The 15,289-nt window shown below is 44.9% G+C and overlaps 2 protein-coding genes across 2 annotated transcripts in view; both read left to right on the plus strand.

The window, feature by feature from the left end:
• Positions 1-386: 386 nt before the first annotated feature.
• c1qtnf9 (C1q and TNF related 9) lies at positions 387-2,554 on the plus strand (the record flags this gene model as incomplete). Its single annotated transcript, XM_084325545.1, has 3 exons — positions 387-597; positions 1,371-1,433; positions 1,782-2,554. 3 exons carry the CDS (start codon positions 387-389, stop codon positions 2,552-2,554), a joined length of 1,047 nt encoding a protein of 348 aa, XP_084181671.1.
• Positions 2,555-7,362: 4,808 nt separating this feature from the next.
• spata13 (spermatogenesis associated 13) overlaps positions 7,363-15,289 on the plus strand; it is an 81,928-nt gene continuing 74,001 nt past the window's right edge. The window contains exon 1 of the mRNA XM_084325734.1: positions 7,363-7,777. Coding sequence (XP_084181860.1) covers positions 7,769-7,777 — 9 coding nt within the window. The 5' untranslated portion in view covers positions 7,363-7,768. The remainder of the gene's footprint in view (positions 7,778-15,289) is intronic.

Below are 15,289 nucleotides of genomic sequence, written 5' to 3' on the forward strand. Positions count from 1 at the left end.
CTACACATGGTGAATCTCTCGGCTGATTATTAGCTCCGAGGTGGAAAGGAGAACAACAGCCAGAGGGTCACAGGTGAAGTGGAACTGACGGAGGGGCACAAGCAGAATAAGTAACCCAAAAAGAACAACAACAGTGTGTGACCAATGGGGACGAGAGGCCGGGTGTATTAACGTCACTCGTTGTCCAACGTCCTTGTCCAGTGTGTCTGTCTTCGGTCGATGTCGCGGTTGCCTTTGTCCGCGTTCTTCCTTCTGTGCTCAGACTTTGTGTGTGTGGACCTTTTGAGTGCTTAAACAATGGGGGTGTCGTTATGATTTAGTTTGTGCCTATAGTGGTGTGATTTCTTTAGGGCCAGAGGCAGGAAGTGTTTTGCACGTCAAGGACAATGCTAGAGCTGAGGCTCCGTGTCGCTCTCTTGCTCCTCCTGTTGGCAGTGAGGTGCGTTGCACAGCCACAGACGCAGGCCCAGGGGGGGGTCGCCCCCCAGAAGGGTGCGTGTGTCTGTGGACACCCTGGCATACCAGGGGACCCCGGACACAACGGTATGCCTGGCAGAGATGGCCGAGACGGGCTCAGAGGCGACAAAGGTGATCGAGGTAAGTTAGAAATGTTAAGTTAAAAAAGGCTAAGTTATCCTTCTATCCTATCCTACTCAAATACCCGGTATTTATTCATTATTTCAGATTTTCTTTAAAGGGATAATTCAGATTTTTGGAACCGTAGCCCTATTCTAATGATGCTGTTGATCGTCATGGGGTCAAGCTCCAAGCTGAATGAAGCTCACGAAAATCTACTTTGTGTGCACTAGTGTGTGGAGTCAATTTCAGTGAGTCAGCTTTTATAGATCGGAGCTTGACCCCATTAACCCTTTCACTGTCTGCCACACTACAGAAGGTTAACCCTTTACTATCACACAGTTCAGGAGAGGTGTTTTTGGCTATGCTTCCATTCATTTGTGCTAAGCTATAGGTTTAGGCTTGACTCTAGAGAAGACGGTAAGCATATTTCCCATAATGTTGGTGTGTTCCTTTAAGATTAGATTAGATTAGATTCAATTGTTGTTAAATTAACTCTGCACTGAGCACAGAGTGACAGTTACCATCTTCCTGGACTCTTACTTTTGAAACAGCACTGTGCAATATTACACCTACTGTAGACTTCAGTATATTTTTACTGTATTTATTTACTGTATATTTTATTACATTTTTATTCTATTCTTATCCTAGGCAATTTGATTTGTTTTGTTATTCTTATTCGTGACCTGTTCTGTCTAAATGTTTAATGTTGAGCGATTTGCAAAATTTCCCTCTGGATAACAAAAGTATTTCTATTCTATTCTATTTCTATTCTAATAATTTGTTCATAACAGGTGAGATTGGTGCCAGTGGACCAGCGGGGACAAATGGTGTCAGAGGAGACAAGGGGGAACCTGGTGAGAGTCTTGCAAATATTCTGCACCATTGAGAAGCAAATGTTATCAATTTGTCATGAATAATGTAATCTATAAGAGAGGCCTTTCTCCTACTACTACAAACCGTACAGTATGCTCTTTTAGACCCGTAACACATAGACCTCTCCATGAAGGGGAGGACCCTCCCACCCAAATGGGGGACCCTGATGTAAACAAGACAAAAGTCTTTCTCTGGTCTGCATCCCCTTAACAATTGTGTGGATTGAGCCGTACTGTATTGTACCCATTCTGCAATCTGTTAAATAAAGTTTTCATTCATTCATTCATTCAAGGGTGAAAGGCCTCTAAACATGTGTTTGCGGTCTGCAGGTGTGGTCGGCCCATCAGGGACCAAAGGGAAACGAGGGGACAACGGAGAGAGGGGACCACCGGGGAAAATGGGGCCCCAGGGGGTCCAAGGGCCCCTGGGTCTTAAAGGAAACACGGGAGAGCTGGGACTACCAGGACCCAGAGGGCCTAAAGGGGATATAGGACCCCTTGGAATGGAGGGTCCGAGGGGCGAGGTCGGCCCTCAGGGAGACAGAGGCATTCAGGGGCCGTTCGGCCCCCCCGGCAGGCCCGGCCCCAAGGGGGACCTCGGCGTCCCCGGTCACAAGGGGAGCATCGGCTACCGCGGAGAGAAAGGGAATCAAGGAGACACGGGGGAGCGGGGCGACAAGGGCGACGCGGTGGTCATCCCCAAGAGCGCCTTCTCCGTGGGTCTCACGGAGGCCAGCAAGCTGCCGGCGGCCAACGGGCCGATCCGCTTCGACAAGATCATCTTCAACCGGCTGAACCACTACGACCCGCAGACGGGCCGGTTCACGGCCAGCGTGGCCGGCGCCTACTACTTCGCCTACCACATCACCGTGTTCTCGCGCAACGTGAAGGTGGCGCTGGTGAAGAACGGCGCCAAGGTCATCCACACCACGGACAACTACCAGAGCAGCGAGGACCAGGCGTCCGGCGCCGCCGTGCTCTACCTGGAGGCGGGGGACCGGGTGTGGCTACAGGTGGTGGGCGGGGAGCTCTTCAACGGGCTGTTCGCCGACGAGGACGACGACACCGTCTTCTCCGGGTTCCTGATCTACGGGGCCGACTGAGTCACGGTGACATTTCTTATGAAGCTTGATCAGAGCCGAGGACCAGAGTAACACACTTCAAATTCAAGATTATTTGTCATAATGTCATATGTAGATTTTTGGATGACGCGTCCTGTCAGCGTCTATTCGAAGCCTAACCGGTTCATGCTTCCGCGTTCGCGTTTTGCGAATCTGATTGGCCACTGCCGTTTCTGGTGCGATCTGATTGGCCACTGACGTTTCTGGTCATGTGACATGTGCGCCCAATCGCGTGACGCGCCCATTTCCGCCTCGACCAGCGGCAAACTACCTAACGCCTAGTTTATCACTGGTTAAGCTTAGGCGACTCTTTCGAAGTTGGTTAAGGTTAGAGTTTGGAATCAGGGCTGGCGTTCTATCGCCCTGCTCTAAGACAAACTCTAACCTTAACCAACTTCGAAAGAGTGCCTAAGCTTAACCGGCGAAAGAACTTGCCGTCACACGATTGGTGCGACCAGAAACATCAGTGGCCAATCAGAGCGCAAAACGCAAACGCGGAAGCATGAACCGGTTAGGCTTCGAATAGACGCGTCCTGTCATAAAGATTATCGTAACGTTTATTAGGAGTCTATTATATGGGATCATTTCTAACCTGGGTCATACATTTTATTTTTCAAATAGTTCCAAGCATTACGTTTTAACCTGCTTGGAGTGCCAGGTGGGTGGGGTTTGCCACACACAGGAAAATACAGTGTGAGTGTCAGAAGGTTTTTTAGACTATTTGAAAGTTGAATTGTTATAGATCTCTGTTATTGGCACCATAACTGACACTGAATCTGAACAGTGCCGATGGAGTCAAATCCACCCATCTAGTACTCAAAGTACTTGGAATTATTTAAAAAAAACATTATTTGATCCAGGTGTGGATTAGGTGTGTGTATCATCTAATCTCACTAACTGTGGAGGTGCACCAATACCACCTTTTGCTGATCATGTACAAGTATATCCTTTGTTTTGAGTACTCAAATGAGTACCGGTACTTTGCTTGATATTGACAATTTTTAACACATATTCGATTATTTTGAAAATCGCGGGAGAAAACATTCTTTATACAGTTACACCTTAATGTGTAATCAATCAAATCCCAACCTCTCATTGTATTTTCTAATGTAAATGACAGATAAACATAATTTCATTTCAACTACCACACTACAGAAGGTTAACCTTTTCACTACCACACTACAGACGGTTAACCGTTTGGTAGTGTGGTAGTGAAAGGGTTAAACATGATTAAAAACACTTAGATTTTCCACTGTCAGTGCCGAGAGGTCCTCACTAGTTCATATTAAGATATATAGGGCATAGGACTACACATATAATTCTTAACGGTGATGTATTTGACTAGAATTAGGCTACATGTTTTGAAGATCCAGTGCTGATGATGAATACATAATCTGTGGCTTTCTGCAACTGATAACCATGTCCTTGGTTTTCAAGGCGTTATCTTTGAGGCAACAGGTTTGGCCACATGCAGTAACTGCCTCTGTCTGTCCAGGCAGAGATCCCATCAGATTATCAGAGAGGGATTCGGCCTGATACCAGGCAAGTTACTAAATCTTCTTATTTAATTATGTTTTTGGTAGATATTTTTATTATTGGTTTTTGCTACCGGGCAGTCTGGTAGAGAGAGAGAGAGAGAGAGAGAGAGAGAGAGAGAGAGAGAGAGAGAGAGAGAGGAAGTATGGGAGATAGAGGGGGGAAGACATTCGGTGGCAGAAAGGTCACCGAGTCCGGGAGTCGAACCCGGGATGGCCGCGTTGCACCGCAGCGCTGTACATGGTGCGCCACCATGGCACCCTACTCAATCTTTTCTTTTAGAAAGTGAGTTTAGTAGGAGGAAATAACATTTTAAACATTTTGGATGTGTCCTTCAGTTATTGATGTAAAATTGTGGAATTCTCTTCATAGCGATCTTAAGGGGTGTAATAATATTTATCAATTCAAAGAAATGTATACAAATTAAATATTTAGTCATTATCAATATGAATCTGAATAGTGAGATCTTTTATTTTCTTTATTTCCTTTTTTTCTTGTTTCATCTGTGAATTTGTTTCTTTGTATATTGTATAAATGATTGTTGTGTGTAAATTAGGTTGTGCACCGACCATCAAGTGTTACTTGTTTAGTTCAGGAATAGGGGGCATTTTCATTCCTGCTCCTTTTTGATGGGGGAACTGGATTTATGTTGTTTATATGAGAACTGTATGATTTATATTACTTCCATATGGCAAATAAAACTGAATCTGAATACTCATACTCCAATGTTCGGAATTTCCATAATGTAATTTGTCATCGTTATTGTTCATGGAAGAAAATGTCTGATAAATGTCCGTAAATAAAATGTTATCATGCTGTTGTCTAGTTTTCTGCATCCCCTTGATCTTTACAGCCTTTCAGTTGACTATAGTTGAGTTCAGTAGCCCATCATAAATGCAATAGACCTGGGGAGAGAGGTTCCACCTGTGATCTATAGACCTGGGGAGTGAGGTTCCACCTGTGATCTATAGACCTGGGGAGTGAGGTTCCACCTGTGATCTATAGACCTGGGGAGTGAGGTTCCACCTCCACCTGTGATCTATAGACCTGGGGAGTGAGGTTCCACCTGTGATCAATAGACCTGGGGAGTGAGGTTCCACCTGTGATCTATATTATATGTGTTTTATATCCTAATCTTTACTCGTTTGCATGGTAACTACTACAATACCCATAGACCTCACCAATCTTTTACAGTCTATGGACCAATCAGATCACAACCACTCCAACGTTTGTATCCCTTGTCATTCTCATTGGTTATCACGGCATTCACCGCCATCTTTGTTTTCATAGAGAGGCGAAGTCCCTTCCCCTGGACCACCATGAGACACTATTTTGAAAAAAATATCAATGGCGAGAGACAAATAGTTTTTTGATCCTGTTTGAATTGTGCCATGAATTACACATATCACATGTGTAATGTGTGTAGGGTGCGACAGTGGCTCGGGAGGTAGAACAGTCATCTGGTAATCCGCAGGTTCCCGGTTCGATTCCCGCTCCTCCCGGGCAGCGTGTCGAAGTGTCCTTGAGCAAGACACTTAACCCCTAACTGCTCCCGATGAGCAGGTCGGCACTTTGCATGGTCGCCTCCGCCGTCGGTGTGTGAATGTGTGAACAAATGTGAGGAACAAATTATAAAGCGCTTTGGATGAAAGCAATATATAAATGCAGCCATTTACATATCACATATTACATATCACGTGACTCCCCTGTGCATAATTCTATGATTAACCTAGTAGTGCATGAGCTTGCCGCATGGCATAATATGAGGAAACAAGCCACAGAACGTGCACTAGCAAATAACTGGACAGTCCTGTCTTGTTTGTCTCACAACACTGCGCATGGTTAGGAGAAAATGCATACCACAGTTAAAAGAAGGCGCAGGAAGGAAGACTTGCATTCGTCTTGCTACTTTATTCAATGGAGTACATCTCAGGGTGGACAGTATTCCACTGTATTTGTATTCTAATTGAGTGTATACTCTACTTCTACTACATCCTGCACAATTGTACCCTGTCCTATATTCTATTCTATTGTACTTTTAGTTCAAATGTGTTGATATATATTCCATTATTATTTTATTCTACCATAATTGTCTGTGAATGTTGCACCAAATGGCCAAAAAACATTCCTTGTATCAAACTTACTTGGCAATAAAGTCAAGACCTTTCTGATTCTGAAGTATGATATTTAGACAAGGTCCCTCCCCACAATTATTGGAAGTGAATTAAGTAGACTAGTAGTGGTGTTGACAGCGGAGACAGGGACAGCAGTGATCACTAACTTACTAGTAGATGACTTTACATAGAGAGGTAAGAAGACTGTTGAAACTTGACAAGTTCCACTAAAGTGAAATATCCCTTTAAGTGGTCACGGTACTTGTCAAGTGAACCGTGATTGGCGCTCACCAAGGAAATAAAACAAGGACGGGGCAATACGTCACCGTGTAGCGCGTGAACGCACATTGGTGCCAAGTGTGGGAAACTTTGAATGGGCTCACCATCTCCTCCGTTTATGACCTGCCGCTGCCATTGATTTAAGTTTAACCCAGGCTATTACCTCTGGTGTCAGAATCATCAGTAATCTGTTGCATTGTTAACTAGCTAACGTTTAATATATTGTATATTTTGAATTTAAATACAGGCTTGCCTTCAATATAACTGGCAAAGTCTAGCAACAAACAGAAGCTGGTATTCCGACGTGTGTGTGACCCTTCCTTGTTTTATAGCTTCCTTGGCGCTCACCAGGATGGTCACGTCGCGCGCGGTCAACCACAAACCTCGTAGCCACGCCCCCCCCATGGCCCCTCCCCCAGGATGGTCACGTCGCGCGCGGTCAACCACAAACCGAGTCGTAACCACGCCCCCCCATGGCTCCTCCCCCAGGATGGTCACCTCGCGGTGCTCGCGGTCAACCACAAACCTCGTAGCCACGCCCCCCCATGGCTCCTCCCCCAGGATGGTCCACCTCGCGGTGCTCGCGGTCAACCACAAACCTCGTAACCACGCCCCCTCCCCATGGCTCCTCCCCACGGAACCGGTACACGCAGCCAGGATGGTCACGTCGCCTCGCGGTCAACCACAAACCTCGTAGCCACGCCCCCCTCTCCATGGCTCCTCCCCCTGCAATCATTGCAACAAGTGCAGTGATGCTGCCGCTGCTCCTCCGAGCTCCGAGGAACACTGCTCCTACTTCAGCATCAACCGACTACTTCTGAGTTTGTTTCAACGACTTCGGGGGCTAAAAGTGACTAATTCTTTACCTGTTATTCCAGCGTCAACTCTACCATAGTGTCTTTTTCATTTGGGGAAAAACCCAAATAAACCAACTTTGGCTGAATTGGCTGAATATAAGTGACTAGTGGGCGAGCTGTAGCTCCGGGAGGAGGAGGCAGCAGCTCCGAGCAGCACCGTGTTTGAAAGTTAGCCGTTTGTCTCTCAGTAATAATATCATGTCGCAAGGTTGGTTTTCCTGGAAGCAGATCACCTGCTCACATCCGACATGTTTTCGCGAGTGATTATCGATTACAACAACGAGGCGGAAGACCTTTGGACCCCGGAGAGACTAGGTGCGAAATGGCAACAAGAAGACAACAAAACCAGCTGCTCGTCTTGAGGTGAAACTCTCGGTGTGTCTTTTATTAAAGACAGGACGACGGCGAGCATGAGGAGGGTAAGTACGTTTCATTGGGAATAATAATACCCCAGCTGTTTACTAATATATACACGTAAATACATCTGTCGTTACAGTGTTGTTACATTAACTGAAAAGGGCAGCCATAACTTGTTTTTAAAATGTTGCTCCATTTGAAACAAGGAGCCAGGGGGTTATTTATTATTGCAGCCCTGGTTGTTATAGTGATGCTGAGGGATGCCAGGCTGTGCAGTGAGGTGGTGGTGGAGGGGAGGGAGGGGCTGCAACAACAGCTACAAAGAGCTTTATGGCCACAGCAAGTTAATTAATGCACAAATAAATAAGCAGTTTGCACCCCCCCCCACGAGTAATGTTAATCCACCTCACTCACAGCTCCTTGTTTTCAAGTTCCATTCACCCTGATCACTCTCCTTTTTTAAAGACCACCACTAGATTAGATTAAAATGTATTGTCATTATACAGCACAAGTACAGTACACAACGAAAATAAGCTTGGCATCTGCAGTGCAAATGTAACGGTAAAGTGCAATAGTCATTTACAATGTGCAGGTAATTGGACTTGATATAAAAGATATACATTTGTACGTCTACTGGGTAATAGTGCTCTAATCAGATGTATGTACAGAGTTGTAGTATTATTGTTTACAGTGATACAGGTATAAAGACACTATGGTAAAGTAAGTTAGTCATACTGGCCAGCAGTGTAACTAGTATGAGTAGGATTATATGTACAGATATAGATATAGTGTATCATCTACACAGATATGTAAAAAGCACTATATGCAGGTATACAGATGTGGATATAATAGGATGTCCGATATTATCGGCCTACCGATATTGGCATTAAAATGTGATATCGGAAAATATCGGTATCTGTTTAAAAAAAATATATATATATTTTTTTACATTTCTATAACCTTTATTTACCCAGGCAAGCAAGTAAGAACAAATTCTGATTTTATTTATTGTCAAAAGTATGTATAATGTTGTGTTAATTCCACAACAAGAGATATGTAATGTTAATTACCTGAAATTATTCCATTTGGGGGGGGGGGGGGGGGGGGACCCTGCATATATCGGTATCGGTTGATATCGGTATCGGAAATTAAGAGTTGGACAATATCGGTATATCGGTATCGGTAAAAAAGCCAATATCGAACATCCCATGTATATATACAGTCATACATACACATATATATATACACATACTACACCAACCTTTTCTGCATGAAATTACACGTGCATGCAGCCATGCACACATTACACACTCAGTCTTCCCCTTCAAACAACTTTTTTACATCGTCTCCCAACTCGCTGCACAGCATCGATGAGAAGAATGGTGACGTTTGTGTGCAACATTCTTGTTCTATTAATAGTTCAGCGGGCCAGAGGTCTCATTCTGTAACTGGTTGTTGTTTACACTATATGACAAAAGAGAGTGACAGAGTAGAATAACTAAGTTATAATAAAGAGATTCCAACACACACACACAAACAAACAAGCTTAGTAGAATGCTACTTAACACATTGGCGGCCACTGGGATGAGTCTAATATCACTAGAGACGACCAGCATTTGTAAACAGACTTGGGGCTGTTTGTAGAGCTAAATCTATACTTTATTATAGTATTGCTATCTGTCCATTCTCATTGTCAATTGAGTCCATAAACCGTCCCTTCAAAATGGCTTAAAGAAAAAAAAATGTCATCAATACGTTCTCATTTTATAGCGCCGTGAATATAAGCGTTATACAGCATTTGGTCTAGTATATTTCCTGGAAGCCGAGATAAAGGGCTAATAGGTAGCTACTAACGGTATATCCAATGGCATTTTTGTTATACATAAGCTACAGTTAAAACTCAAACTGCATATGATCGGCACAATCCTCAAGCATGTATGCATGAAAGGGGGCGGGGGACGTCGTTTCTTATTATTGATTACCAATAACCGTGTTTGTCTAAGTAGCCACATACGCTGATCGTATTGTATCATGACAAGGCCCGATCGGGCTGTAATTTACATGAAAAAGATCTTACCATGAGCCGGTTGGATCCCCCCGAGCATTTCCCCGTTATCGATCGCCATCTGGTAGATCGATATGTCCATTGGCTGATGATAAATCCCCTTCCTTATTGCATAGTGAAATCCGCGATCCAAAACGTATTCTGTGCAACAGACATAGCCATCGCTTCAGGTGAGTAGAAAACGACATTAGAGATAAAAAGAAAAAAAACGTCAACTTCGGCCACAGGGAACACTGCATTATCGCGATAGCGCCCCTAAGAGGATCTGGCCGGTAAGCACTTTCTCGAATTCAAAGAGTAGGGTACATCTGCAGTGCAGCTCGGCGACCTTGAATAGGTTATTAAAATGGAATAAAAGCCAAAACAACTTGCCACGGATGTATCCGTCCTTTGGTCCATTAAGCATGGATTCGAAAGCCGGATATATCCGTGCTTGGGCGCCATTGTGTTAAAAGGGACAGTTCACCCAAAATAAAATAGAAAACCCCCCCCCCCCCCCCCCCCCCCCCCCCCTTACCCGGAGTGCCATCTATCCATCTAGATCGTTTCAGTGTGGTTTGCTTAGTTTTGGAGATATCTGCCGTAGAGATGTCTGTCGTCACTCCGATACGATAAGATGGAGTTGAATGCCACTCGTCATAATGGTAAATATATGCATAATAATGAATGTGTGTGTGTGTACTGTAGTAGTTTGGTTGAAAATAGTTCCTACGTGAAAGGTCTGTGGATTTTCTTGAGTAGCCAGGTTATGATTTCTTGTAAGAGACATTTGCTTTTGAGTTTTTCAAATGTTATTCAGAGCTTGAGCCTGTAACCCTGTTTTCCTCACAAAGTCTCCTTCCTAATAAGAATCCAGAGAGCAAGCCAAATGTCTTTGTTTTTAACCCTTTCACTACCACACTACAGCAGGTTAACCTTTCACTACCACACTACAGACGGTTAACCTTCTGTAGTGTGGTAGTGAAAGGGTTAACCTTCTGTAGTGTGGTAGTGAAAGGGCTAACCCTTTGTCGTGTGGCAGTGAAAGGGTTAACCTTTGGTAGTGTGGTAGTGAAAGGGCTAACCCTTTGTCGTGTGGCAGAGAAAGGGTTAACCTTCTGTATTGTCGCAGTGAAAGGGTTAACCATTTGGTAGTGTGGTAGTGAAAGGGTTAACCAGGCTTCATCCACCGCGGTCACCGTTCTACTGAGCTCACTGTCCTTTCCCTTTTACATTAGCAAAGAAGTGTGCGACTGTGCGCATGGTCAATGTGCTGCAGTGCAAAATAATGTTTTTTAAGAGTGAGAATACATTCATATGCTGAATCCGTGAACGTAAAGCGTAACTTGTTTTACATGCGATGCATGTAATGTTTCATGGCTTCTGGACGGACTGAGTCGACAGTAAGCCGTGCTCTCCCTCCCACCACCTCCCGCCACAAACGGGCTGTATCACATAATTGGCATGTTTTTGAATTGGCTGCATTTGAAATCGTTCTCCTCCTCATTCATGCGTTGTGTGTTAAAAAGCAGATATAGGATGGCAATATATCTCATTGTTGTAAAGCTGTCGGGTCATATTGTTGACTGTCGACAACTAGGTCTGGTCGTGTATTATCCTCTCTTAAGCTCTGTACACTGTGTGGTGTTGGGTGTCTGGGCGACTGTCTCTATGACAATCCACAGTGGATCAGGTGAATCACTGGAGCAACCACTCTCTTGAGTGTGGTTGACACACCCTCACTTAGCCCTTACCTGGCTTCCCACGATATATGGAGGGGGGGGGGGGGTGTCCTTCCACTCTCTTGTATTTTCTCATTGGCTCATAAAACAAGGAACTAGGTCACACAGACATGTGAGAAAATCCAACAAGGTGACTACAGAAGGAACCTACCGCTACGACAGCTTTGTGTTACGGCCGGGAGTTTAACCCGAGCTAGACGAGACATGTTGCCCATTTCGCCAAAATCACTTCAATCTGTTAAGCAGCCTGATGGCGTAGGGAGGGAGATTGCTGCCTGTTGTTGACATTTGGGTTAGTGTCAGTGAATCTGTCTCCCCGCGCCAAGCTTATGGTGTCACCCTGATGTACAAGCAGATGGGCAACGCTGATCTCTCTCTCTCTCTCTCTCTCTCTCTCGCAGTCCTTTGCGTAGCATTTCTATAGGGACTGGGCAGGGACTAAGAGGCTGACGCACTTTTATTTATTCATATAATTATCATTGTTTATTATTATTTTTTGTACACTTTTTTTTATTTGGGGAGGGGACTGGGTGGCGGGTATGTGTGGGTTCTTCTGAGTTCAGGGACAGATGAATGAATATGTTGATTTATACTAGGGATGGTTCGTATACCTCTTTTTAATTATTTCTGAAACCAATATCGCAACCATGAGTACACCCCCCCCCCCCCTTAAACAATTACTAACCTGTTAATAATCCATGTGTATTGGATGTAGGTTGCTTAAGTTAGCCATCTAAAAACATGCAGAGGCTGTGCAACAAATACCTACACTACCCCCCTAAAGGAAGAGATCCATAGCCCACAGTATGACACAGTAGTATGAGTCATGCAATTGTGCTGCTGGTTTTTATTTAGCCAAACCTTTTAACACAGAACAACTTCAGCATGTTTTAATGGCCAGCAGCACTGGAATTTGGCACATGGGTACAAGCATGTAGTAGTTCAGGCTAGATTTGTCAACAGATCGTATTGGATTAAAAAAGAGAAATCTCCCAATACGGGTGTCCCCCAGGGCTCGGTCCTTGGACCCCTTCTCTTCTCCCTCTACACTAAATCTCTGGGTAACATCACGTCTCATGCCTTCTCATATCATTGCTATGCCGATGATACTCAACTCTTCTTCTCCTTCCCTCCCTCAGATATCCACGTCTCTGAGCGGATCTCGCCCTGTCTGTCCGACATCTCCGCCTGGATGACGTCCAACCACCTCAAACTGAACCTAAGCTAAACAGAATTGCTTCACCTGCCGGCAGGGACCGAAACTAAAGCCTGCCGCCCGCCAGGGGCGGTCAGTTTTTACCTTTGGCGCTTGACACTTAGAGGGCTGCCCGCCGTGTGTCGTGTAATCAATCAAGTTCATAACGATACTCTTATTTTGAAAATCTGTGCGGGTCTCATTTCCGCCCCAAGCGCATCTCCAGTCATAATATCGATTAGCAACAATTAGGTTTGTATGATACTCTTATTTTGAAAAGAACCGTGGCAACGAGTCATATCCGCCCAGCCCTGCAGCGGGATACTATTGGCTAAGGGCTTCTGCTCCCAGTGCTCATGTCAACACAGGCAGTCTGCTCTAGAAGAGCGGACTTCCATGAGCTACCGTTACTGTTTAAACAATGACCCAGTCAACTATTCACTTTTAGTTTAATACATGACAAGGCATTGTCTAACGGTATCTAGCTGGCTAGCTACTGATAGCTGCTGATATCAACAAATGCTCCAGCAATAGTCTACTCGAGTGCATAATACCTCCGTTCCCTCGTTAGCTCGCGTTAGCTAGCTCACGATAGATCGATCTGTCCCAGTAAACTAAATTGTCTTAACGTTATCTACCGGGCTAGCAGTAGCTACAGATAGCTCCTGATATCAATGTCTTATAACATTGATTGAATGCGTATTCTAGCTGAGGGCATGTTGAATGTGATTTGACAAAAGAACCGTAACGTAACGTTATAAATAGGGTCCAGCTGCATCGCCGGAGAATCCTTGCATGCTGAATGTAGGGTCTAGCTGAATATAGGGTCTAGCTGCAGGGCCGGAGAATCCTTGCTGGAGCTGGAGGCTACTCAAGTATACACACAGACAGTGGAGCTGTTTGCAGATAGCAAGCATTTTGACTTATTGCGTGGTGGCGATGTCTCGCAGATAATACAACTACAAGTATGATTATATAATATATATTTTATTTAAAAAAATTTTTTTTATATAAAATATATATATATATTTTTTTTAATCAAAAAATTTTTGGCAGGTAAGAAATATGCTTGGCGGGTAGACTCTTCCCATCTACCCGCCACTGGCCGGTGAGTCAAAAAGTTAATTTCGCTCCCTGCCTGCCGGCCAAATCCTCCCCCCTGACCGACCTTTCCATCACAGTCGAGAATTCAACTGTGACCACATCCCCGACCGCCAACAACCTTGGTGTTGTCCTTTGACGACCAGTTGAACTTCTCCGCTCACATCGCAGCGACAACCAGAACCTGCAGATTCCTCCTGATCAACGTCAGAAGGATCCGCCCCTTCCTGACAAAAGAAGCCACCCAACTGCTCGTCCAATCAACAGTCATCTCCCGCCTCGACTACTGCAACGCACTACTTGCTGGCCTTCCGACCACTGCCACCAAGCCTCTTCAACTCATTCAGAACGCAGCGGCCCGCCTGATCTCAATTCTCAAACCTACCGAAGTCAGCCCATGTCACCCCACTTCTCGGGGACCTGCACTGGCTCCCCATGGCCGCTCGAATCTGCTTCAAGGCCCTTGACCTGGCATATCGCACGGCGAAGGGAACGGCTCCCGCTTACCTCCGGTCAATGGTCTCTAACTACACACCCTCAAGACCCCTACGCTCTGCATCCTCTGGCCGCCTCAGACCCACTCCTATCCGAGCTCCGGGAGGGTCATCAAAGAGAAGTCGCCTATTCTCGGTCCTTGCCCAGCAATGGTGGAATGAACTACCCACCACAGTTAGGACAGCCGAAACCCGTCCAATCTTTCGCCGTCGACTAAAGACGCACTTCTTCAATCATTATCTGAAATAAAATCACAAAATAAAAATAACCTTACTGTCATGCACTTGTCCTAATATACTAACCACCAGCACTATAACACTCAACACTTTGATGAACATTGTTACTCAGCTGATAGAGTTGTACCCTTCCTGATGACTTGTTGTACAAAACTTGTAAGTCGCTTACTCGCTTTGGATAAAAGCGTCAGCTAAATGACAAAATGTAAATGTAATGCAATATCCCACCTAGTGTTTTTGTCCAGTATTGGACTGATACCAGTACTTAGTATAGACTGTTTCACTGGAATTTTGGACCCAAGTGTATTTCTTGTCCGATGATTGCATTAGCAAACATTGCAACAGGAAATAAACATGGGTCCTTTTTAGGATCGACCCCAAAGTATTTAATTTTCCACTATTCTCCACCGGGGATGTATAATACTGTGTATATTCGATTTCGATTTTTAAATAGAAAATGAAGAGCGTTCAATTTCGGATATCTAAACTAGACACAGAATCCACGATTTCTGGGTCATGTCATGTTTGGCCAACCACTTTTAAGTCAAAGTCTGCTTTATTGTCGCTTCTCATAATGTGCAAGACATACAGAGAAATGAAATCTCGTTTCCCCCTTCCCACGGTGTATATAAAAAAAGATCTAATGGGGCGCCCAAGTGCCGAACCACGTAACGCGCTGCGTTGCGGCGCGGCCGACCCGGGTTCGATTCCCGGACCCGGCGTTCTTTGCCGAATGTCTTCCCCCCGCTCTGTCTCCCATT

Source organism: Notolepis coatsorum, assembly GCF_963971535.1.
Source record: "Notolepis coatsorum genome assembly, chromosome: 12".
In the NCBI taxonomy this organism is placed as follows: Eukaryota; Metazoa; Chordata; class Actinopteri; order Aulopiformes; family Paralepididae; genus Notolepis; species Notolepis coatsorum.